At 32.9% G+C, this 26,900-nt stretch overlaps 1 protein-coding gene across 1 annotated transcript in view; it reads right to left on the reverse strand.

Annotated features, from left to right (window-relative positions):
• hh (hedgehog signaling protein) overlaps positions 1-26,900 on the reverse strand; it is a 34,429-nt gene that overhangs the window by 4,553 nt on the left and 2,976 nt on the right. The window contains exon 2 of the mRNA XM_036361234.2: positions 5,677-5,938. Within this exon, the coding sequence (XP_036217127.1) occupies positions 5,677-5,938 (262 nt within the window). The remainder of the gene's footprint in view (positions 1-5,676; positions 5,939-26,900) is intronic.

Here is a 26,900-nt window from a genome sequence, read left to right on the forward strand (position 1 = left end):
AATCTTTCGCATAGAACTTATTCAAAAGTTCTAAAAACTTTGTTAATTGTTACGGGATCAAGCAGTAGTTTCTCGATTTTAGTCTCGAGATTGAAATATAGTGGCCATCTAGATCAGAGCACGTTGCGCAGTAAGCATGAAACCGACAATTGCAGCACTGAAAATGAAATGAATCTGATTGAAGCCCAGAGCTGCCCCAAAGGCAACTTGAATGAAGAGGTCCAACTAACTACTTAGCAAAAGTGCAGCCAGTAATTATTAAAAACGTGGCTATCCGTGTCCATTTTCTAGTATGTGTGTGTATTAAGACTGACAATAAGTGTTGGCATTCACTGCCGCCATTAACAGTCCACAGTTTCACTATTATTTGTATTTTGTATTTGTATTCCTTAATTACACCACTGTGCAGGCAGATGGAAATTGATTCCACCTAATTCGCGTTCAACCGATCGTTATCCAATTAATTTAATACGTTAGTTTATTTCACACACACAAAAATATGCACAGATTCACACATATATACATACATATAAGTTTGTATGGCAAGTATAAGCAAAACTCCTTGCGGCACGCCTTCAAAATAAGCCTAAGCCAAAACGGTAAAAGGTAAAAAGGCAGTTATATAGACAAAAGCAACACAAAACTCCACACATACACACACACACACACAAATACAAGCATATGTATGTGGATATTTACACAGACGGTGCAGGGGTTGTGCCGATTCTCAGTTTCATTACATATCAGCACCATCAATCTCGGCAATATGTTTAGTGTGGCATATTATTTCACCGCAAGTGATCCACTACACACTCCTTATCGCGCTGTTTCTCTTCGTTTTTGCCGCTCTAATTGCGTGTGGCTCATGTTGCACATTGTAAACTAATGTAACGCGCTGCTTTCAGGCTGTCTGTCTGCCCTTGTATATCCTTGTACTTGTAAATGCTGAATGTATCGGTATTTGGTTACCCAAACGAGCAGCAAAATCGAAATCATTCACAACAACAACAGGATCAGGATGAGGCTAATGCAAGCGCTTACACTTAGCCGAATGGGCGAGCGAACAAAGATTAGACCACACATTGCACGCAATCACATACATGTGTGTGTGACTGTATTGTTGGCGGTGTTTGGTCATAAAGGGCCGAGCAGCGGGAGTGAGAGTGTGCTGTAAAATTTGTTGATATACAAGCGTATTGATAGGGATGATCCTGTTGCCTTAAATTATTTTTGATTTTCTTCCTTTATCCTTGTTAGGTAATTTTGTTGTTATTGTTAGTGTTCTTCGTATCTTTCTCCGTTTGACTGTGTTCAGCGGCTTGTTTTTTATGTTGCTAGTAAGCAGTCTCACGCAATTAGATTAATAAACCATTACAAATGGAAAGCAAAAAAGGAGCAGCGATGAGAAAGGATCAGCTATTTGCTTGTATGTATGTGTGTGTGTGCATTGTGGTAGATGTGTGTATAACTTATACATTTCAGTGACAGTCGACAACGAGGACACTCTATGTGTAGGATTTTTGGTCACTTGAATGCGGTGCTGTTAGTGAGCAGCGGGAGGGGCCACTGCGGCTACGCGTTTGATCCCGTTAAAGCGTATTTATTGTTAGTGTGATGCCTGTTATATGTGTGCGGTGACGTTTAAAGTCAAAATATTTGGTTCTTTTGTGGTTAGCCGATAGGTAATGTAATATATTGCTTATAAATTCATACATAGTACACATACTTATACATGTTCGTGCGTGTATGTATGCTGTGGAATTTGATTTTTATTTTTTGTGTGTTGACTTTTTTAAAGCGGTTTGCAAAAATTTAGTAGAAGTGTGGGAATTATAATTTATGGTATATAGACCAGGGTTGAAGCCTTTGATGGTAAATGGTTAAAAATGAAAAAAGAAATGGTAATAATAGTAGGATGAAATGCATTGGAAAAGGAAGAGAATATAACAAAAACGAAAGTAGTAGTAATATACGGACGATCTGCGATGGGCGGGAAGTGAAAGGGAGACGGGGTGGTTGAATTCCCAAGGATAAAAATTGGTTCACCTTGATTTCCGAACAACTATAGTGCTATGGTAATAAAAGTATCTACAACCTTTGTGTTAACACTTTTTTCGCATAACCTCAAAATTTAGTATTAATTTATTAAGTATTATTTTATGTTCCAAACACACTGTAATTTTTTTGATTGACTTAATATTGAAAGAGAACCATAATTCTCAATCGAAAATTATCTCGTTAAATCTCTCTGTTTTTTTAAAGTAGATATAATCAGAAATATAAAAAAAAATTTATATTTCCATGATAAGTTTAATCAGAAACTACAAAAAAGACTCCACTAAAATTAAGTATTTAGCTCCAATATATGTGCATATGGAATAGGGTGGAGCAAAAAAAAAATTTGTTTAAATTTGTTTTTTTGTTTTTTGCTTAGCCGGAGGCTAAAATTCGTAGATTATAAAAAACGAAAATTTTTGAAAAACAAAATTGTGTTTTAACATATAGACTCCCACTCACTTTTAAAATCAATTCCGAGTTATAATTCTTATTTCGTAAAAAAGTTTTGATAAGTGTTCTAGAAGCTTTGGAGAGTCCACTTTCTGGCCAATTAAAAGTTATAAACTTAAAAAAAAATTTTGTGGTCATTATTGGAGTTTTAAAAATAGACAACATGCTTTCCTTAAGCGTTAAATTAAAAATTTTATCCAAATAAAATTTTAACTCGAAATTTATTTTAAAAGGAGGGCCGTCTCTAGATATTAAAAAAAAAATTTTTCCAAAAATGTTCGCTTTTTATAATCTACAAATTTTACCCTCAGGCTAAGCAATCACCCTAATATGGAGTGAGTTTTTACTTTTGGAATACAAAAATAATTTTTCAATATTAAGTAATTTTTAAACAAAATTTTTTATGATTGATACTAATAAATTGATTTTTGCAAAGTTATTTTGTCCAAAAAATGATTCTATCCAAAATTGCCTCAAATAATACAAAATGAAATTTCTTGCGGGATTTTTCCGAAATGTCGGTTGAACAAGAAAACATTTTGCAACCCGACCCAAAATTTTTGGCGATGTATTCGAAATAAAGATTTCAGCCAGTTTGAAATAGGTCGCGGGGGTCGTGTGGGACCCGGCTGATATATCTTTTAAATATATATGTACATGCATTAAATAAACTACAAATATTAATATATGTGAATATGCATGCAGGTGAGCCTAACTAGTAAAGCAAAGTATCACTGAGTGCTTTTAAGTGGTGATGGCACATTACAACCATACATTTAAAACGCACACATATTATATATATATATATACACAATGTAATACCTAATATACATATACAAACATCTACAAAACAACTGACTAAAGACATGCCGCGGCGGCGCTTTTCTCCATTCACTTTTCTCTTTTTGTCTCTAAACACACATACACACACATACATGTACCCTGCCACTGTTCGTTTTGGTCTACTCCAGTCCGGTTCGGGTGCGTACGGCCCATTGGTGTTGGCTTTGTTCGGCTCTTCACACTCGTTGATATTAAAACAGGCGCGGTTTTGATTGTTTGCTTGCCACGCACATACACATGCACATATGTTTTATGTAGACATTGTTGTTGTTGCTGCTGCTGCGTTTGTTGGCCATATTCTGGCTTTATATTCGACAGTTAAAGCACTTTACGAAAATTAATTATGAACGTGATTTGGTTGGTTAGATTCAGTGTCTTGTTGCGCATGCGCGCTTGTATGTATGTGTGGTTAATAGGAACGGGCATATAGCTGGGCTGCCTTCCTGCTTTCTAGACATATTTTCGAGGCATATGCATGCATACGATGCACCGCTATGCATCAGTGTGTGCATGTGAGTAGCTTTTGACAACGGCTTTTGTGTTGGCCAATTCGAAATTTGACTTGTCGGCTGTCGGTTGCCGGTAAACCAGTATTGATACCTTTTTCCGGGTCAACCTACGGTTGCGTGGACAATAAAAAGGCGCCCCAGCGCTTTGACTCTCGTCAGTTGTCCGATTTGCGTATGTAAGTGTGTGTGTTTGTAGATATTTTGTGAGATATTTTTCGATTTCTCTGCAGTGATAGATTTTTAAAGCCACACTTAACTACTAATATGCCCATACACATATAAATACGTATATATGTAAATGTATGTAGTAGAAGCAAGTTAAGCACCTTTTTTGACAGTTTCAAGAAATAAAATTTTAGAGTCGTTGACACTTACTGTGCTTCAGAAGTTCATTACAACAATAAAAATGCAGAAAATATATTAACTATTTTACTTTGTTGTTATATTATTATTTTTTGTTGTTGTTTTTATTTTAGTTGTCACTGTCACCGTTTTACTACCACATTAACCACATTTATTCCATTTCGAATCAGTTTAGCTTTTTTATTGTATATATGCACATATATATATGTATATTCATATCGGTAAGTCGCCGCATCCGCATGCCTACATACATACATACATATGTATGTGTGTATATGTACCATTGTTTTGCCTTAAGCATTATAGTCACCGCAAACTAGCATTGTTATTGCGGTTACTCTTATTCTGACTGGTTATGCTTGTTGTTGCTTTGATCAGTGTGTAACTGTTGTTGTTGCACAGCTTCCGTCCCTACCAAATTTCCCATTCCTTTTGCTACTCTTTACCCATATTGTGGATACTTTGTTGGCTGCCTTCGGTTTCGGTTCGGTCTTCTTGTTGTTTTTGTTGCTGCTGCTGTCGTCATCGTTACGTTCATGTGAAACGCAGCGGAGGTCGCATCATCAATTCGTTTAATTTGACAGGCGCAACCCTAAACATGTCAAAGCAGTAGGATGCATACGCACCTACTACTTAAAAACACACTATCTTTGGAGTCTTTAGGTTTCCGCTTTTGATTTCTTTTTGGCCATTTGTATTCTTTATACGACTGCCTTTTGTTAGTTCATTGTCTTTGTAGGCCAATGCAATTTTCGGGTGCATATAAACCTTTATACATTCATATATACGTAACATATGTATGTGTGTGCGGTTGTTTGAAGGAACTCGGTTTTACGTGGGGCTAAGGAGTCCAGAAGGGAAGTATTTATAATATACCTATAAGCGGTATAAACATACAAAAATCTAATCCATATACCATATGTACATATTTTTTGGACATCTAAAATAAATACAAATACTTTTCTAACTTATCAAAGTAGAGTTTTGAACCTTTTGTAAGCTCATACCGATTAATTTTTCAAAATTTTGCTACAAATCTGTCATATTTGTTTAAAGGAGCTTAAATCGGCTTAAGCTGACGCTAGAACTTTCCAATAAAAATTCCGGCATAGCCGTTAACTGCAGTTCATACTAACTTGCAGCTGCTGATTTTAAGGTATTGTTAAAGACTAAAACATTGCTTCACTTCACAACTAATTTCATAATTACTGATATTATCAAAAATTAATATGGGTTGACATAAGCTGTTTTAAAATTTTATAGATCAGCGATTACTATTTTCCTTAAAATGTTTTTTTATTTTTTATTTTAATAAAAAACACGCATAAAATACCAACAAAATCAGACATTTTTGGAGTCTTAACTAATTTGCTGAATCAATTCTATATTCTAAGCAAACTTTTTGCTACTTTTTATATGTAATAAAATATGCATCTAATTTTTTCATGCTTACCTGATTTTACAGAGCAATGTATGTGCGCCCGACTCTCATAATAGACCCAATCGAAACCGGCTTCGACAGCTAAACGTGCCAACATGCCATATTTACTAGTATCACGATCGGATGTCGTTATATCGACGGCACGCCCCTCGTAATGTAAGGAGTCGGCGTGGTGTTCATTATCCTCATCCCAACTTTCGATGACGCGCAAACGCACGTCCCGCCATTGATTCATCACAGAAACTGCGAGTAAAGTTAGTTTCTCTTTGCAGCGCTGTAATTAAAAAAAAAAAAAGAATATAATAATTAATGTGAAATATTTACCGTTATTATAAATTATTAAACGTTATCGATATTTATTTAGTGTAAAAAGTACCGATATAATAAAATCGACTTTATTCAAAAATATCTAAGTATGTATTGTAATATCTTTAAGACATATAATTAAAAAAAATACAAAAAAATACATATTCAACAAATTTTAAACTGTACCCAGAACCAGTTATATGAGCCGCATAATGAGTTATCACGCTTGAGGTGTCTGAATATGTCTGAAATTGAATACACGAAGTCCCTGAAAACGCAAAGCAACCGCCGAAACTTAAAAATAAAAGAAAGTATATATGTATTTGTGTTGAATAATATTCCAATGTGATAATATTCGAATCAATTTCGGCATGATCATAAGTAACAACGAGCTCTTAACGGCGTTTGTGCCCAAGAATGTTGCAGTTGTCTTTATTAGAGCTTTTGTACTTGCGCATCTAACTATTTGATCACACACACACACACACACACATGCGCGTTAAAACAAAGTACAAGTATAATGGAATTTACCAAACTTATTTTTAACCTGTTGTGCTCTGCAAACAGCAAACCATTTACATACAAACACTGTTATTTGAATAGGCAAATGGCATGGCAGCATGCGCACAAGTCCTCCGCCTAGGCATGGCCACTCGTTATTATTTTAACAATGGACCAAAATAAATAAATGGAAATATAAGAAGTTGTATTAAAAATCAATTTTCCCCATTTGTTGTTGGGTTGTGTATGTCAGTTGTTTACAACAAATACACGTATGAAAGGTGTTTATTTAAACGCACAACGTCGAATACCTCGTTCTGCGCGATTGCGAAAGGTCGAAATACAAATATTGATTTTCGCCGACATCAATAAAGTGCACGTACATATTTACATATCGACGTATATAAGTGTGTATATATGTATATGTGTATTGCAGACCTTTCAATTTGTAATTATGGTGGGTGCTTACTTGAGTCCACCTTAGGACATGTAATACACCTAGATGCTATTGGTATGCTATATACATATAGATATGTATAAATATTATATCTGTTTGTATGTATGGTTTTGTGTGCATAATACAACACTTATGGCACGAATGATTAGGTAAATACGCTTGTGTTTACCTGTGAGCCTGCGTCTTATTTCTCTACCAGGGTGGGGTACAAAAAGGATTCAAAGGCTTTTTGCCGCAAACAGTCAATATTTTTTTATTTGAAAAGTTGGAGTTTTTTGCTGTATTATTTGCATTCCAATAGCAACAGCAGCTCGTACAATATTTTGTAGTGTTGGAAATTTTACAAGCCAGCAACAAAGTGGGAAGAAGCAGCAACAGTTAAAATAGAAAAATAAATTAAAAACAGACACGAGCTGTGGTTGTAGTTGAAGTAACTAGCATGTCTCAAGGCATTTCCACTTCTATTGTGGAATTTTCGAAATCAGCTGCAGCAAATTCTTCTTCAATTGTCCATCGAGAATCGACCACAAAATCAATTATCAACGGCTGTGCAGCAGTGACACCTTGTGCGTGTGTGTTTGTGTGCCACCAGTTGGGCGTTTTGTGTTTGTATACATGCACGCACTGTACGTTTGCAAACAATTCGCCACCAACATTTGCGGTGATTGCTGTGTGGCGGGAAGTGAGCGTAAAATTGATTTTGTGCACCTTGTTGGTTTAATTTTCCAAAGGATTTCACAGCGCAACTATTCTGTCATACATGCATTTGCTTTGCATGTAACCAACTGCATCTCTGTTTGTATGTATGTATTTATGTATGTGTATGTGTTATGCATAAAACACATATTTTGCTCGAATTATCTAGTTACTGAGCGTGAATAGGCACAGTCACACTCGCACACACACATGCTTGTGTGTTGTTTGTTAATTGTGTCGCTTGTGCAATTTTCGAAAATTCAATGTAAAAATTTAACTGTTTATTGTAGGCGTGCCGAATGCGTCGTTATTTATGCGGTTTTAATGTGGCATACAAAGTGTAGAGAATTGATGCTGTCTTTATGCTCGGTGTGAGTTTAGGCTTTTACATAGAACACAAATTTCACTGCAAGTTTGTCGCTTAAGTCTATTGTACTGTGCGGGAAATGAGCAATGTTTGAGCGATATGGACGTAAATTCAAATAGGTTAACTGTAGTTCAATTCCTACAGCAAAATAGCTCTCATTCTGAGCGGGTAACAACTTTTTATTTATTTGAAAATAATTGATATTTTGAATATGCAAAATTTATATAGCGTAAATTTTGCTGTGAAAAATTATTACTTATTTTCAGAAAATTGAATCGAAGATATATTTAGGTAAACTCTTCCTGTGTTAAATTTTTCTTAAAGATATACATATATATAAATACTTTTTTGCTCATTAAAAAAGTAATATGCCTTTATAACTGCAAAGTGGCTGATTGTATACCGAAAATATTAAAATATTTTATTTTTCTACTAGAAAATATGCTGTATTTCTTATCGATTAAAATATTTTAAAAAAGTTCTAGATAAATATAAATATAAAAAAATTCCAACTAATATTTTTTAATTCGCTTTGATTTATACCGCTTTTACTCGATTGTCAATTGCTTTTCTGTTTCGACATCGTCATTTAAGGATTATAACTCACCAAATTGTGTACATATACAAATATGTTAAATTATATTGTTCCAAAAAAACATAGAACTTAAAAAAATATTTATTTTCACATATTTTAATTTATCCGAATTAATTTTTTAATAGTACTTTTTATATAAAGAAAGCTTCTTTGCATAAATCTTTACATTAATAAATATTATAAGTAACGAAAACATTATTTTCCAACAATTTTTATGAAAAAAGTTACCAAAAGTTGTATTTAAAAAAAATTTTCAATAAGACTTTTACTTATTATTGTTTGAGTTTAACGATTTTATAACCAGTTTCACCTTTAACATATGTATATGTATATATTATATTATATATATACATATATATTTGTTTTACTTCAATGCATACTTAACTTGTTTTGAGAAATTGAAATTTATCTGAATAAAATATGTACATATGTATTTAAAAAAAAAAGAAAATTATTAGATTTAAAACAAAAAAATTTCGTCATTAATATATGTTTTAAATATTTGAAATGATAAAGTTCTCGGAAAATGTAAAATTGTTTCAAAAATTTTGAAAATAATTATTTTTTTTTTTATTTGGGTCTCATAAAAAAGCTTAATCTTACGTAACCAACATTTTAGTGTTGTAAAAATTATTTTTTATGTAAAAAATTTGTTTTGCCAATTTTAGCCATAATTAGTATAATTGTCTTCTTACAAAACTTTTTGCAACCAAAAACAAGAATTTTACTGTCAAATTTTTGATACAGTGCACATAAGTCAACTAGTAAAGTTCTAGACATATCTAACTACATCACACATATACCATGTTGTATTATGAAGTATTGGAAAGTTTGTGCATTTATATTAATTTTTTATTCAGTTATTTTGGCGCATTCACTCTCACATTACATCACAGTCTTCGTTGTTATTATTATTTCTGCCATAAGTCTAGCGCCCAGTCGCTTCAGAGATCATTTATGTACATTATTAAAAGGCTTAACCACTCAAGTACCCACTGGCTGCCGGCGCGTCAGTGCGCAGACGCATTGACACTCGAAGCGCAACAAATGTATGCAAATGAAGCTCCGAGTGCTTGCTTACAGCCAGCAAAACTGTTCGGCTGCAGCGACAAGCACTTAAGTCGTCGTACAACATGCGTACGAGTAATGCTTAAAAGCGCCGTGATGACACTCGAAAGCGATTCGGCATGAATGTGACGGACAAACGCAAGTACACATATCATATGTATGTATATGAGTGTCAAGTTGTTGATTATGATGGTCAGTCAACTGCTAATGAGCGCAAAAGCGTATCAGCGGGTCGAAGTGAAAATATTATCAATAAATGCAACACATTGCTGACAAAAGCCTCTCCAAAAGGTTTAAGCGCATTTAAAAGCTACCATACACGCACGCATACGCACACTGTGGCATCCTGGCACCTGTTGGTTGGCTCTGGCTCAGTCTCTGGGGGCTTACTCTTTCGCTAAATGCCCGACGACGTTCATGGTGGCAAATGCTTCGAATTGCTTTTGTCTTAACGTTTACTTGTTGATGAATTCCACTATTTGCTTAACTAAGATGTGCGAGCGTCCTCATGCATACACGTATGTATGTATGTGTGCGCGTGTGTACCGCCAAAGTTGGTGGCCGCTTACTGGCCTCACCGTTGAAGAGGTCACGCCGTCGACTGGCCGCCAATACTCTTTCACATTGTTTGCGGCTCGGTCTACTGGCTTATTGGTCTTTCGTTGTCGGCTTTTAGAACGGCAGTGGCAGCGTCATGCAAATGTTTGTTGTTTGCTGTTTGATGCTTGGCAATGTTGTTGTTGCGCAGTCGCACAGTGCAATCAGTTTTTAATTTCTGTTTGGAGTGCAAACAACAATGCGTACGGCGAAAATCTCTACAGTTACAAGCATACACATACATACATACCTTACATACGAATGTATGCACAAAAATGCTGGAGTTCTTCAACTTCTTCGTTGATGAATTTGTTCTAACCATTCATAGCGTATCAACAGAGACACAGGCAACAAACCTAAATGGCATACACAAAGCTGTGTCGCTCTGTTCGATGATGAGGATCATTACGATTCCCTAATCAAATATTTGCCAATTACTATTTCCATACTCTTGGCACTTGGCAGGTCCTCGCCTCTCGGTCAGCCTTTGCCTTTTTGCCTACTTTGCTTTGAGTTTTTGTTTTTTTGTTTGTATGTGTTTTGTTTTAGTATTTGATTACTCCATACTAGCTATGCGGCACAAATACATATACATATGTATGTGAATATTTGTATACAAATGCTTTGGTGGCATGAGAAATGCCGACGGGTGAGTAAGATAAACATTTCACCTCAATTAAACAACGATATGTGTGTATAAAATATTCATGTAGTGTTGTATTTATGTACTTTGAAATTAACATACTTATGCACGTGCATAACTATGCATTTATGTGGGTATGTATAAATGAGGCGGCGCAAGTGCAACATGCAGCGCGGCAAAAGATTTTAATTTTTCTTCATTTGTTGCGCTTTTCGGCTCTAAAACTTTGTTTTATTGCTTAAAAATAGTTCAGATATATGTATATACACATATATAATGACTTACATACAAATTAACAAAAATTTAAATTAATTTTTATTAAATACAATTTTTAAGCAAGTTTTCTATTTGAAGATATGTTTTTATTTAAAATGTATTAATTTTATTAATTGGAAATCCAATTAAAATTGTTAAGGATTTAAAATTGAATTTTTCATATTTGCTTCATTTTCATTTTTACAACAAATTATCTTTGCTAGTTCAGGATTGCTGACTTTTTAAAAAAAATTTTGAATTAAAAAAAATTTTGAATAAATAAATTTTTTTTTTCAAAATCGAAATTATATAATATATTGGAAATTTTTTTTCTTAATTAAAATTTTTAATTTACAAATTAATTTTTAATATGAAATTTTGCACCTGTCCTTTTCTCACCAAGAAGCTGCTCATTTGTCGGAACGGATTGTCGATATCGGACCACTATAGCATATAGCTGCCATACAAACTGAACGATCGGAATCAAGTTCTTGTAAGGAGCCTTTGTATTTGTGAAGGTTTTTATAAGTAGCATTGATGCAACCAAGGTAAACGTTTTTCTTGTTTTAATGCATTATTTGCAACCCTTGGCTAGTTGCATCGCTCGTAGCTTTCGATTTTTTATTTTGGTTATGTTTAATGTTTTTAGAAATACATATATTTATATAATGATTTTTCCACTATAAACTATATATATATTTATATAAACAGTTTCGGACAACACAACAGAAACAATTAACCCAGTAATATTCGCTTGGGACTGCTCATAGTTTTTTGTCTGATACTGTCTATATGTGCTTTCATTTAAATGTTCAAGTATATATTGGCAGTTGATTATCTTAAAGGCATTCCTGCGGTGCTTTATACTGTTGCACGCCTTTTTTCATATGTTTACATGAATGTATAAACAGCAACAATTTTTCAACACTTCGAAATCAATTTATTTTGACAGCTTATGGAGCCTACTTAGCTTTAATGTTGCCACTTTTGTTGTGTTTATTTTTTGCTGTTTTGTTTGTTTTGTTTTTGTATTTTTTTGCTTTTAAGTAAAAAATAATGTACCATAAAGTTTGTGCCAAGCTCCCAAGTGTTGTGTGTGTGGCAAGAAGTTTACAAACAAACAAAACCCAAGAGGTTAATAAACATATACAAAGAAACGAATGTATGTATATATGTGTGAGTGTGAAGCATAAAGCTTTGGTAAAGTTTGGCAAATAACGTTTGTGGACATTTACATATGTAAATATTACATAAATTTGTATATATGTTGTACCTGCGAAGGCGGCGGCTACGCTTACACCTCGCGATCATGCAACAGCTGCAGCCTGTGCACTACGCCTGGTATGCAGGAGCTTGATCACATTTTAATTACGAACGTAATGCGACTTGACAGCGCGCAGACGTGTAAGTTTATAACATTTTTTAGCATTTAATTGATTTAAATCGTGTCGATTTGCGTTGCAACTAATACACCACTGCACTTGCACACACATACACATTTTATTGTAACTGTGTGTGTGCAGCACACGCCCGTCAGCGGAGACAGGCATCGTTTGTACTTTGTTTCTTTTTATCTTTCTTGCATTTATATAATTAATGTACACGGGCAATTAATGTTCTTGAGAGAGCCTTACAAAATAACACCATGTGTGTATGTATGTGTGTATAGTTTGTGAATTTGTAAAGTTTTTCTGCCTTTCGAGGCTCATTAAGTTTAATCACAGCTACATTGCCATCCACGATCCAGTATATATATATATATATATATATCATATGATATGTATTTATATATGAGAAATAATATTTGTGTGTATATATGTATATGGCGCGCGGCACATGCGCCTTGGCTGACACACTATTATTACACGCTGTTGGCGCTGGTCATCATCATTAGTCGCGCAACTTTATTGTAAATATAATGTAAATGTGATTAAAGTGATGTGCTTTTGATGTGTCTACAAATAAACTTTTAAAGTTAAATATTTGTTTCGCGCTTGCCGAAATGTAAAATGCAAGTATATGTGTAAGTAAAATATTAATAATGAAGGTTGTTGGCAATGGGCTGAAAATAAACGGTTTTGATAGCTGCATTACTGTAAAAAAAAATAATTCTTTTTGTTGTGTGAGTTTTTAAAATTTCAAGAACACTCAATATATGAACATTATTAAAATATTTCTGTAGAAAATATTTGTTATTTGAAGTATTTTTGGCAAATTTCTGCAATTCTTTTTATTTGTAAAATAAAATTCAACTTGTATATTTTGTATATTTGATTTTGAAATTTGAGAGCTAACCTTTTTAATTTTAATAGAAAAAAAGATAAAATTAAGAAAATTATTACAATTTAGACTTGCTTGCATATTTTTTCGAAACATTTGCCAAATTTTATTAAACACTAAAAACATTTTTTTGACTTTAAGTTTGTATATATATATATATATATTATATATGAAAATATACTCTCTTAAATTTATTTCGCATTTTTCTGAATGTTAAAAACAGTTTTTAGCAGAAAAAACAATTTAAATAAATAAAATACTTTAATAAAGATTATTAAAATATTTTTTTTTTTAATGTTGGTGGCTAAAAATTTGAAGCATTAAAAAAATAATAATTTACTATTTTTCTTTCGAAAAAAAAATTTTTTTTTGTTGATCACCATTTGTAATTTTTACGAAGAAAAATTATTTTTTGATTCAGCTACAGCAATTAAAATTCAAAATTATCAATAACAAAATGTTGAAATTTAATTTTGCTTATAAAACGCTACATTTTGTAATATACAATTTTATTTCAATATTTCGTTTATTTTTAGATGCAGAAACTGAAAAATATTCGATACTGTTAAAAAAACCAATAGTGTTACCATATTTTCAAGGAATTGCGTTTTTCATGAAATTTCTATGAATACTTAAAAGTAGATTACTAAATAAAAACAAATGCAAGTATCATATATGTGTGTACATACATATGTAAATATAATACAGTTACAATGGCTATGAGTATGTTTATTGGAGAAAATTGGCGGCCATATAGGTAATACTTTCATTAAACTCCAACGCTACTAGAGTATGTTGAAAGAGAAGAGACAGGAGAAGCCATCAGCATCTATACTTAAATGGGGCCACACACACACTGGCATTTGTTGTTGGCGCTTTGATTGGAACACTTGTACGTCCACTTGAACGCCATTTTCGAATACACATCAGATATAGTGTATATATGTATGTATAAACGTATGTAAGATGTTGTGATCTGTAAGACTATGTGTATGTAGTTGTATGTACAAATAAGGTGTGGCACACTTTAAAGTTTTTAATTTCTTTGCGCGTAGTTAATTGCCATTCTATGAGTTGCTATTATTTCGCTAGACGGCTTATATAACTCAAGATAATGATGAGGTATGCTGCTGGGCAAAAAAAAATGTATTGAAACTTAAAAATTAAAATTTTTGCATATTGTATTCTCTAAAGAAGAATTTGTGAATATATTTGTAGAAAACGCAGTTGATCAAATTTTGACTAAAGCGTATGTTTGAGAAGTAGAACCAAAGAAACAGGATTTACATATTTGCAAACACATACATATGTAGACGCTTAGATATAGATATACTAAGATATATATGTATTTATAACTCTTCGAGACATTTTGTTATACACATACACATATAAACTATTTGTCAACTCCATAATACATTCAAATGCCTTTATATATGCTTCCTTTTAGCATGCACAAATACATATAAATACATAAGTCGCAGGCAAAAGCATAAATGCCACACAAAAATATTACAGCAGTGTCCATTACCCAATACCCTCAACCCTAAAATGCTATATCCTCTGCCCGTTTAGCTGAGCTGGAAATTATCTACTTCCTCAGTTGTAAGATTTCACATCCGTTTTCGATAAAAATCACTGCGAAAATCACACGTTATGAGCGATCGAAGCGAACGCTCCGCTAGCCGATAACATGTATACTTGTAGGATATGCGGTATTTGATTACCCAGCGCCCTTGCCTCAACTGACTAACTTGCCACACTTGAGTGCAAAAAAGTGCGCCGTTATTGGGAAAAGTTGAGAAGGACAAGTGTATCAGTGTTTGTGCGAATAATCAAGCACATCTTTGTACATACTGGTGTGTATGTGTCTGCATGTGTGTGTGCTTTAAAACTTTAAATTGTGCTGGGGATCAACGAAACAACTGGAATTCTGTAGTTAAATGTATGTATGTACTCTTTGTTGTGTTATTGTAGTTATTGCATTTGACAAATATGGTGACGTATCCGTTTACATACTTAACATGAGTTACCGTTGAACTATAATCAGGGATAACAAAAGAAAAATAAAAGCATAACAGCCAACGTTGCGCGTGCGCATAGTAAACATTCCACACACACACTCACTCACAAACATATACGTATGGCACTCACATACTTGTATGTATGTAAATGAATGCGAGTGAAATTCTTGACGTGCATGATTTGCAGTCGAAAAAATTATTACCACAGGGCGCTAAGTTGTCTTGAAGTAATTTAATAGCTTGAGCCCTCAGTTTTTTTTCAATTTTATTTCTGTTTTGTAGCAGCGACAATTTTAAAAGGGTATAAATGATGGCCTGCTTGACTTGGAAGTAAATCGCTTGCGTTCGAGAAATAATTTTTTCTCTTTGTTTTTATTCTTGTGATTGTCGTTGTTCTTTTTTTTTTGGTGGCGAGTAAATTAATTTTGCTTTAATGCTTGTCTGTTACTGCTATTCTGTAATGCCACCGAGGTTTCATGTCCTGTGTCAGCAAAGCTGTCAGGGCGGATGCGAAGCGTCATTGAACAGGTGTGCTAATTTGTTGGGCAAATACGGAAGCAATTTCTTGCATAAAATACATATATATATATTTATGCAAATGACTTTTAATTTTCTGAACTGGCAGCAAGTAAATACATATGTATGCCTTTTTAAGGTAACAACCTTGGTAAAGGTCGGCATTGAAATGAAGGAATGACAACTTTTATTTCCTTCTTTCACTATATTTAAGTTAACTGTTTCGTAATATTAAAATAAATATGAAAAATCATATGTAAATTATATATACGAATATATAATACAAATTTTTCAATTAATACACAAGCTTATGTTATTTAATTAAATACACATTTTATATTGTTATGCAAAATCAATTTAGTTAAAAATATTGTTTTTTATTTTATTTAAGTAAACTCAAATTACTATTTTTTATTTAGTTTTTGCGCTTAAATATTACTTTAAACCACTTTTTTCCAAATTTCATAATTTCAAATTGCAAAATGTATTTTTGTATTTTTTTTATTATTCACCGTTTTTTAACAAATTGCTCTGAAGATATTTTATGCATTTTTTTCCAACAAAAATTCTTTTCGAAACCTAAGGCTGCTTTATATTTGAATAATTTTACATATAAATAAAATAATTTCAAGCCTGCAAATATTTCAAGCAGAACAGCTAATTTCATAAATAAATTTAATTTTAAATAGCAAAATATTATTTTTTCCAAACTTTAGTTTTTTTTTACTAATAACCGATTTTTTCAGCAATGTAGTGCGAAAACATTTTTTTTGTTTAAATTCTTTTCGAAATCTACCACAAAGAATTTTAATATAACTCTTCGTAAAACCATATATTTTTACTTCCTGCTTTTTAGTGTTTAAAGAATTCTATTACTAAAATTAATGTTTCCCAAAAGCAAATATATGCAACATAACAAAGGATTATAAAATCACCATAATTCAATAAAATAAAAAAAAACGTCTAAAATAATTTTTTTTTTGCATAAATATCTTTACTGAACTGCCAATTTCATAGTTGAATTCACAAATATTATTTATATAGCCAGCTGATTTGAATATGGTTTATATAACAATATTTAGACCAACTATGAGATCACCTTTAAGTTGCATATATTTGCTCACATATAAGCATGGTCAAAGCTTGCCAATATTAACCCCACTTACAACCCTTGCAAACGTCTATACCAAATTCTCGCTGACAACTCCACTTAAATGATCGTAATTTTATTTATTTACACTTCATAGTGAAAATCAACTTTGCTTTTATTCCGCTAAAGTTTATTTATTTATGCAGACTGCCATCAACCGCTACACATACATACACGCACATATACAAGTACACAAATGCGGCGGTATATTTGTAGGCATGACGCAGTCACAGATAGGGTTAAATTTGCATGACTCATAAGGAAGATCAAATAAACACTCTTACATATGTATAAATGTATATATAGAGGTAAAGGTATGCAATTAAATCGCCTGCGATCGCAACATCGATCGTCCATCAAGAACTTTGTGGATCATTCTTTTACCAACCGCGTTTGATCATTTATCTACGCTTGTCAATTATGCCACATAATGTGCTCCCACCACTAGCGATCTGCAGCAGCCAGTCAGTGAATTAGTCAGCCAGTCGGCATACGGCAGTCGGCAGCGGCATTACTGTCGATCATAATTCAAGGCATGCTAATGTTTACTACGCCACAGTTTTGTATGTGTGTATGGCTAATATCCTCCATTGATGGACAGTTAGATAGAGTATTCGCCGCATAAGAACTGAATGTTTATTGTTTTGACAGTTTTCGCTCTTCTCGCGAAATAATTAATTGAATTTGCATGGCTGGCGGCAAATTAGCTCAATAGCAAGCTGTTGAATGACATTGATATTGAAATTTTATTGGATTGATTGTGCCCCTGAAATTTATTTATTTTCATAACGTTTTTAATAAAGCTGGCAATAAATTATGATAAGCGGAACGTTGCAAGCTGTGAAATTGAATTTATTATTTTTTTGTGGGAGTAATTTTTCAAAGTTTTTAATAAAGGAATGCGCTTAATGTGTATTGGGCTGGAGTGTTATAAAGAAATAAGCATACGGTAGATATGCAACATGCTGAATTTTTGAGATTTCGATCTGAAATTCTGCACACGTCCTTTTCACCTCCAGGGCCAGCTAATTGGTCGGAACTGTCTATATCGGCTAAATATAGGGTATATCTACAAAACAAACTGACCGATACAAAGTGATAACTTTTTTATTTGACTAGATATCTTTACAATATTTAGCACAGATATTGCGAAGATATTGTTCAGATCGGACCATTAGGACCACTACAAGTATAGCATATACGTAGCTGCCATACAAACTAACCGATCCAAACCGAGATAAGGAACTTTTTACACTAAGTATTTAATGCCGTAAGGAATGCACCTGTGAAGAGTATTTTTGCTTTCGTGCAGCCGAAGTTAACGTTTTTCCTTTTTTAAAGACTCCCATGAAAAGTTTGAAAAACATACTGTATTAAGATATGATTTTATTTCAAATTTTGCGCCAAATATTAAGTTTTAGTCACTTCTAAACGATCTCACGAGGTACAGAACTTTTGGAATTAATTTTTTTCACATCTCATATTAAAAAAGTGAATCTCATATCATACCCTTACAATCTCGGTCTGCGGCTTTCGCATTACTTTTTAAGCTTTATGTCCAACTTTGCATTTTTTCTTGTTGATTAATTAGCTGTCGCTTTGAATGGCATTAAAAACCATTTAAAATTGTATTATTATTATTATTAGTAAATGCCTAGTTGTTCATTGAGTGGCTCAAAGAATTATACTTTTTTGTTGTTTTTTTATAAAGCAAATGCCCACATATTGACCAAGCCGACATGTCACGCGTTGACGTATTACCCGCTCCAATTGTAAGTCAAAGTGACACGATTTGGACTGCCACCGCCACAAGCACACAGGCACATACAAACACACCTTTTGTATAATTGAATGTTTCATTGACGGCAGCATGTAAACCTTCCTGTATTACATACATACATACATATATGTGCGCATATAAATAAATGGGGATAATAACGCTAAAAGTGGTCTACTGTGTGTCATCTTGTTACAAATAACTGTCTGTTTGTCCGACTGTCGGGTCTTTATGTCCGTCTTTCTTTTTATACTCTCGCAACATGTTGCAGCAGAGTATAATAGTTTTGTTTTTCATTACTATACATTCTTTGTTGTTGTTTTTTGGTTATGGCCCTCGTTTTCTTATTGAGTTCGATGCTGTTTTTTATTTGTTGCTATTGTTGTTGTTTCTTCCGTGGGAGCCGCTTTGTTTGTGTTAACAAATACAAATATTTTGATTGCGGTTGAAGATGGCTTTTAAAGTTTATTACGATTATTAATTGTATGAAGATTTTCTAGATCTGCGCGAGGTGAACGCGCGAGTTTGTGGTCCCCCCAATAAAACAAAAAAAAATAATGCCCATGAAACCGTCTGCGCGCTGTGGAGTGTGCACTCTTATTTTGAAATATACTCTGCGTTTTATGAGTGCTGCTGCTGTTGCTGTGATTTTTGTTGTTGTTGCTGACTGGTAGCGTGTGTTTTTGGTCGTGTTTTGCTTGTTGTTGTATTTAATGTGACAAAGACTAATGGAAGGATTAGCTTATCTTAAGCATGTGTGGACAAAAATTTGTACTTATACCCTTTCGATTGACTCAGACGGGCATAAATTTTAACGCACACCACACACACACACACACACAAATATAGGGTACATGTAGATATGTAAATTGATTGTAATACGACGATATTATAAATGAAATGCCTATGCTGTACTGTAGGAAAAAGAAGCTTAAACAAGTAACACGGTAACTTTGAGGCTTACTGGGAAATATGTGAGGTTAGGTGTATAAAAACCGCTGATAATCACTAATCGAATCATCAGATAATACCATGGCTCAAAAGTGAATTCAAAAGAAATTTTTATGTAGCTTTAATGTAAGCTTGCTGTGCATGGTGGTGGCAAAGTTGCCACAGATAACACGCTTAAACGTCATTAATTGAATGCCAAGTCATTAAACGAAAGAAAAAAATGAATAAACAAATAAATGTGGAAAGGAAATTTCAAATTTACATTGGCCGAAACTCGCATCATTTCATTGCTCAGGCGTTAAACGCCGAACATCATAAACCACCTACCAACTTGAGGCACTGTGGTCAGCGTCCAGCCTTGTCAGCGGTCGTCAAAATTTCTCAACTTTATGAGGTGTGATTACGGTTCACCACGTCGAGTTATTGGCCGCTTATTTGCTCGTCGCAGTGTTGGCGTTTAACGCTGACAAACTCACGGGAATGATTTGCAGGAATGCCGCGGTGCGGACGCTTAACTCGCGCATGTATATATAAAAAAAAGATATATATATATATATATATGTATGGACATATATATACATATGTGTGTTTTGATACTTAACCTCCTCGCATGTGTAATGTGATAGGCGCCGCACGAATGATGGCTCACAATAAAGGCGAAAACAAAACGCTGTTGTTGTTGGCAAACAAAAACAATTTGACAAATGATGCGCCAAGACGTCTTTGGTTGTAGGCAAATTTGTATGCGAAATATCATAAAGCGAAGTATCAAATTGATTAATAAAAGTCTTAAAAGCCCATAGTAAAGCAATAAAACAATAAATACTAAAGTATCGCAGCATAAAGTATCAATAACCATCAAGTGGACGACCAAACCGTTTTATTTTTTTTTTGATATTTTTTGGCTTAAAGACTTGCCAGCCGATCAAGCAAAAGCCGACACAAACGCGCTTACATTCAAAAGCATGTATGTATATATGTATTTATATGTGTACAAATGGTTCACGCGAGTAAAAATATATGTAGATACACACACATACACTCATATATATATGATCATTATTACATATGTGCATACATACGAGATTTTTTGCAAAAGTGTACATATGTACGAGTACATGTGTATGTAAATCGCTTTGCATGTATCAGTTTTAAGCTTGGATTAGCTAGCGCTGATGAATTGTTTGACTTTTTATTAACTGTAAAAGCTCGATTTTTCGTTTTTTCCGATTTTTATTTGCGGCGAATTGCCGTAGAAGTCGCGTTTGCCTTGTCGAAGGTGTGTTAAGTATATGAAAAATGGAAACATGTTGATGTTCCCACGCCAATATGCCGCTTTGTATTTTCGGTAATAATCAGATGCTGTATATTTTTGATATTTTTAGCTTTCCGTCGGTATCAGTCGATCGTAAATTGCAAATGCCGTCAGAGTGATTTATGTCATAGGTGATACGGTGGCCTAAGATGTGTATGCAAATACATATGTATGTATGTATATATGTATATAAAATGCAAAAATAGAAAACTAAAATATATGTTTTTTAAATTATTTTGGATATCCAGGGGAGATATAGTTATAAGACATTTAAGTAATTACATTACATTTTAATCATTACTAGCATGACAAATCGGATTTTACTTATTTAGAATATATAGAGAAAATGTAATTATAAGTAGTTAAATTACATTTACAGTTCGATCAGTTTGTAAATATGGGAATATTATGTAACAGCAATACATACATAAGTGCATTTTCAGCGCAAAAAAAAACTGCACCTGCTCTCAAAATATTGCACATCATTCATTTTTTCTCCAAATTATTAAGGTTGCTGTAATGTAAACCTCAAGAAAAACAAATTAAAATAAAAAATCTAAAAATATTTACGTACAAATTTTATTAGCATTTTGAATAACAATAAATGCATGTCGGACATTCCAAAACTATAATAAAGAACGCTTGTACATCAACAAACTCTCTTGCTAGGATTATTCATATAAATTTGATGTGCTTATGAAGCATGTCAATAATCAGATCATATTACTTCCCCTCATTCAAGTCAGACTAAGCATACAAATCGTGTAATTTTAGACGTTTATGTGGCTTTGTGCCTTTTTTCATTTGTTTTATTTGTTTTCGGCGTATTTTTTCATTAACTTTCTCGAACATATTTTTTTTGGTGGAAAGAATGCTTTCGAGTTTATTGAAGTGAGCGCAATGAATTGAATTTCTTACTGATTTAAACTGACAGTTAACAAATCATATGGATTATGATTAGAATTTAATTATTTAACAGGGCTTTTCGGGAAGCGATTTTGGTAGGAGGAAATTTTTTTGATACTTAGTATGGTTATTATGAAAAAATTTAATTAAATTATTGTAAAAAAATGAAAAAATAAAATTATTTTCAAACCGGAAGCTAGGTATGTTTTACGAATGTGTGTATTTATCGAATCAATAAATATTTATACAAAATTGAAATACCATACACATTTTATAAAATTCTTTATCTACCGCTACACACAATTTTAAATGCTATAAATCGTAGCTAATGCAGCTTAGTTGCGCTGTGGCAGCACTAATGAACTCAACTACACACATACATACACATAGTTGTGTGCACAATGCTTAACAACTGAAACTACTGACAACTGACAATTGACAATTGATAGGTGTGCAGTAGTTTGTTTGCTATAAATATTTGTGTCATTTCCGATTTTCTACTTCAACTCTCCATCCACGTCCTTGACTATACTCTTCGTTATGTTTTTGAAGCTCCTGCTGCTGTTTTTACGATGCGACACCTAACCTATTCTTGTGTTGCCGAATGTTTAGACACACACACACATTCGTGCCTGCACGCGCACATTACTGATCGCTGACCTTGTAATAATTTCTCACACACACGCACACAACTTGAATTAATGCGCCATAATACGGTAGTATCCTTCGAAAACCTAGTATGCAGTCGAATTTGTGAGCTGACAACCTCGACCCATCTATTATGGGGATGTTCAGCGTCTTGACAATGATAGCGGCCTTGACTGTAATCATATAATGGCAATGAAAAGTCATTTGGACAAACACACACTGGCCACTTGCCACTGATTGCTACTACCATTAACCTTTTAACTGTCAAATGCTAAGCAATTAACACAGTTTTATTATTTATTTATTGCTTTCCTTTATTATGATTCCACGTCTTAGTTGTGCTTTATTGTTGCCCTCAAGTCGGTAGCATTTGTCAAATGTTGTTGATGCAAATATGTTTGTTTTGTGAATTCTCTGCTTTCTATCGAATTTTTTTTTTCGAAACTGGCACACCCGTCGTCTTAACGCGTATGCATACATCATGCTGCATAATGCTTAATAAATGTCAACAAATATCCGCCATTGTTGAGTAAGATTCCCAATCAGCAGTGCTGTTGCAAAGAATGATTGGAATTCGTTGCGAAAAAGTGGTGCTTCAAAAGAATTCTCTATTAGAAAGTTGTATTCACGCACAAAAACATATTCATATTTAAGAAAGTAAAGCGTTAGCAACCTTGTAACGACTTTCAAGAAATTTACAGCATCAGCTGCTTTGTTTCTCAATATTTTTTCAGGTTCGTTTGTTCTTTTCTCAGATTGCTGTATTTTAACCAGAAAAAAAGTGCAACATTTTATACCCTTTTCAAACGTAAGCGTGAATTTTGCCTATCAGAAGTTTATTTACCGTTTTTGATAGCCATTTTTTAAATCAAGTTTTTCTACTCATTATCTATAATGGATTTGTCAATGTTGATAAGCTCATTAATGACAATTACGAATAAGTTGGTTGACATTTTTTGTGCTTTTATCATGAAAAAATGGAAACGTCAAAGATTAATAAAAAGCTATTTTAGCATGCGCAGGGTTTCCTACACTGAATACTTATCGCACATTTTTATGATTGTTAACTCGCTTTAAATTTTTGTTAACATAGAGAAATGTAATTAACAAATACAGTTTTGGGCTTTAAAAAATAAATATAATAAAAAAGGTCTTTAGTCTTTGCCACCGGAAATTCATTAATCGATACGAGGCAATAGAAAAATTGCGTAGTAATAAATCTTAAGTGGTATATTGATATTTTGCCGGAAATTTTCAGTAGTTAATTAATAAAATTTTTTATGAACTTTGAGGCATTTCGAGTGGCTGTATTATAAGTGGTATTAACTCAAGTATTTTGTATTGCAAACGAGATTTAGAAGTGTGAATTTAAAACATAAAACGGTAAAAAAGAAATACAAAATTAGAATAAAGATAAAAATACTAAATATAAATAATACAAAAACTGAAGAGTTGGATTTTTTCATAAAAAGCTTTCGCAAGTTTTAAGCATTTTTGGTTCAATTAGAAATGGTTAGTACATATATGTGTTTGTAATGTTGAAGTTTAGTTGAATTAAAATATTTTTGGATCAAAAAAGTTTTAAAAGGGTTTAGTGTGGAATATGTGAATTAGTTACCAAAGTGCGCTTTGGCGCAAAAAGTTAAAAATTCGACATTTTAACAAAGAAGTCTTACAATGCAATAAAAAAAAAAAATTGTAATGCCACACTTGAATACCTAAACACTAATGAGCCGATTAGTTTAATTTACGAGCATATGTTTTTGCACTTTTCCCCACTTGCGGCAGCAGACTAATATGCCAGAGAAACTGGAATGTTTGTGGATATATGTAAAGAATATGTGTGAATATATGTAAAGCTCTTCAAGTAATGGCAATTTTGTCCTCTTCATTGAAAACATATAAATACATATAATCACATGCATTATTAGCTAGAAATTATTTTTAAGCATTTCGCAAAAACAAGTGCAGTGCAAATTAATTATAATCTTATAAATGGTAAGTACCCATTTCCGCTGGCGTTTAAAATTTTTCGGCGAATTGAAAAAAGAGAGGGATTTTAAATAAAAATCCAAAAATAGAACGCTTATATTAACCCTTATGTTGATAAAGCGTAACACAAAATAACAGCTTAGCGCATTCTTATTTTATATATACGAGTATATGTATATTATATATGCATATGTATGTTTGTATGATTTTCAATCGCAGCTAACACTACAGCGCCTCTTACCGCATGTCGCCTCACTGATGTGGATTTTGTCCAACACAGGTGGCAACAAAGTGCGCGATGCGATTAAGTGCCCATGTCCAGCACAATTCACGTAACCGTTATCAGTCGCGTAGGTACGGCACACTTTCTGAATGCATTGAACAGATAAGATAATCGAATACAGCTGTGAGTATATGACATGTACAGATGTAAAAGCTATGAGCAATGTTGACAATAATTTATTGAAAATATTTTATTAACATTTCAAATGCTTTGTAATGGGACCAGTTGGTGGTTTTTTTATTACTTATTTTTAACACTTTAATCAGCTATTGGCTTTTCACGCTTCCTTATCAGCTCGTGCGCATTGTTGGACGTATTCATTAAGTAAATTCAGTTAAGAGGGAGGACATAAATACAAACATACAAACTAGCAAACAAAGTTAGCCACAATTAAGTTAGGTATGTGCTGGCAATAAATAACGGATGTGTGAAATATATTGAAACCATAAGTCGTTACAAGCATGCCGCGGGATTTATCAAGTTACACACACACACACACACACCAACACAGCTAACAGGCTCAATAAAATAGCAACAGGTTAATAAATCAAAATGTTTACAGTTATCAATGTTTAATTAATTTGTTGGTTATATGTATATATCGTTATTATACATATATCTGCAGATCGCACGTCGGACTAATAAATCATATACGTGAGCTTCTGACTGCAACAAAAAGCAATGAGTTTACTGTCTATACTTCTATTATTTATAGTACAAACGTACCCAGTTACTATAACATATTTAATGCCGCTTTGTATAGCTAAATATCAAGCTAAATCTAGCGCTTTTTGACCTACATATATATACCTATATAAATATATATATATATATATATACATACATATATGTATGCGTATGGAGCTGTGTATGTATACATATGCGTTTGCGAAGTTAGCTTTTGTATACACGAGAGTTTATTGCACTGAATACATAATTCGATACGCCTAGTCAAGGGCGTGCGCAAGAAACCGCCTGCGTCCACTTTAGGGGGTGTTGTGTCCGGCATTACGTCACCACTGCACTTCAAACTAGCAGAGCTGATAAAATATATCGATATATTTACATACGATTACTTTTACTTTCAAGTCGAAGAATTTTCGTTAAATAGAAATAGAAAACACTACAATTATCCATATCAGAAGAGAGTTTGAGTATCACTTGAAGTGGGGCACAATAGAGCTTAGGCATACCTCATAATTTTAACCCTCTTTCGTTTTACGCGCAGTTGCTCTACGGTACATTTTTAACAGAAATATTTATTACTAAACAAGTGTATTTGTTTATTTATTTACTAGATATTTTTTTATTTATTTACGAGTTTATTTTATTAAATAAGTGTTATATATAAGTCGTGGAACCAAATAGCAGGTGAATATGCATAAATTGGTTGGTTATTGCTCTTAATGATCGTAAACACCGTTTTATGAACGATAACATGCTAGTAAATGTAATCATTTTACATATGAATATATGTATGTACAATTATATATACATATACAAGTACATGTGTTTTTGCTGTTATTTAAAAATACTTTCATTACAAATGGGTATACTTATATAATAAGGTGCTGCATATTTTGAAGCTGAGTCTGTCCTGTTATTTAAACAAAAAATAATGAATATTTAAAAAAAATTGTATGAAAGTAATAATCGTTAATTAAATTTCTCGCATTTAATTTTGATATTTTTTTATAATGAAATTTAAAGTTCTTTAATGCTAATTAAGTTATTTTATTTCATATTCCTATTAATTTATTTAACAGTAATGATTATTAATTAAATGTTTTGTTGCTGTCTTTAAAAAAATATATATATATTATTAGTTATTAAATATTGCCTTCCAGTGAAATTTAATTTTTTCCTAACCTCAAATTCATTACAAATAACCTAAAACTCTACATTTTTAATA

The sequence above is a fragment of the Bactrocera oleae genome, chromosome 2, assembly GCF_042242935.1.
Source record: "Bactrocera oleae isolate idBacOlea1 chromosome 2, idBacOlea1, whole genome shotgun sequence".
Taxonomy (NCBI): Eukaryota; Metazoa; Arthropoda; class Insecta; order Diptera; family Tephritidae; genus Bactrocera; species Bactrocera oleae.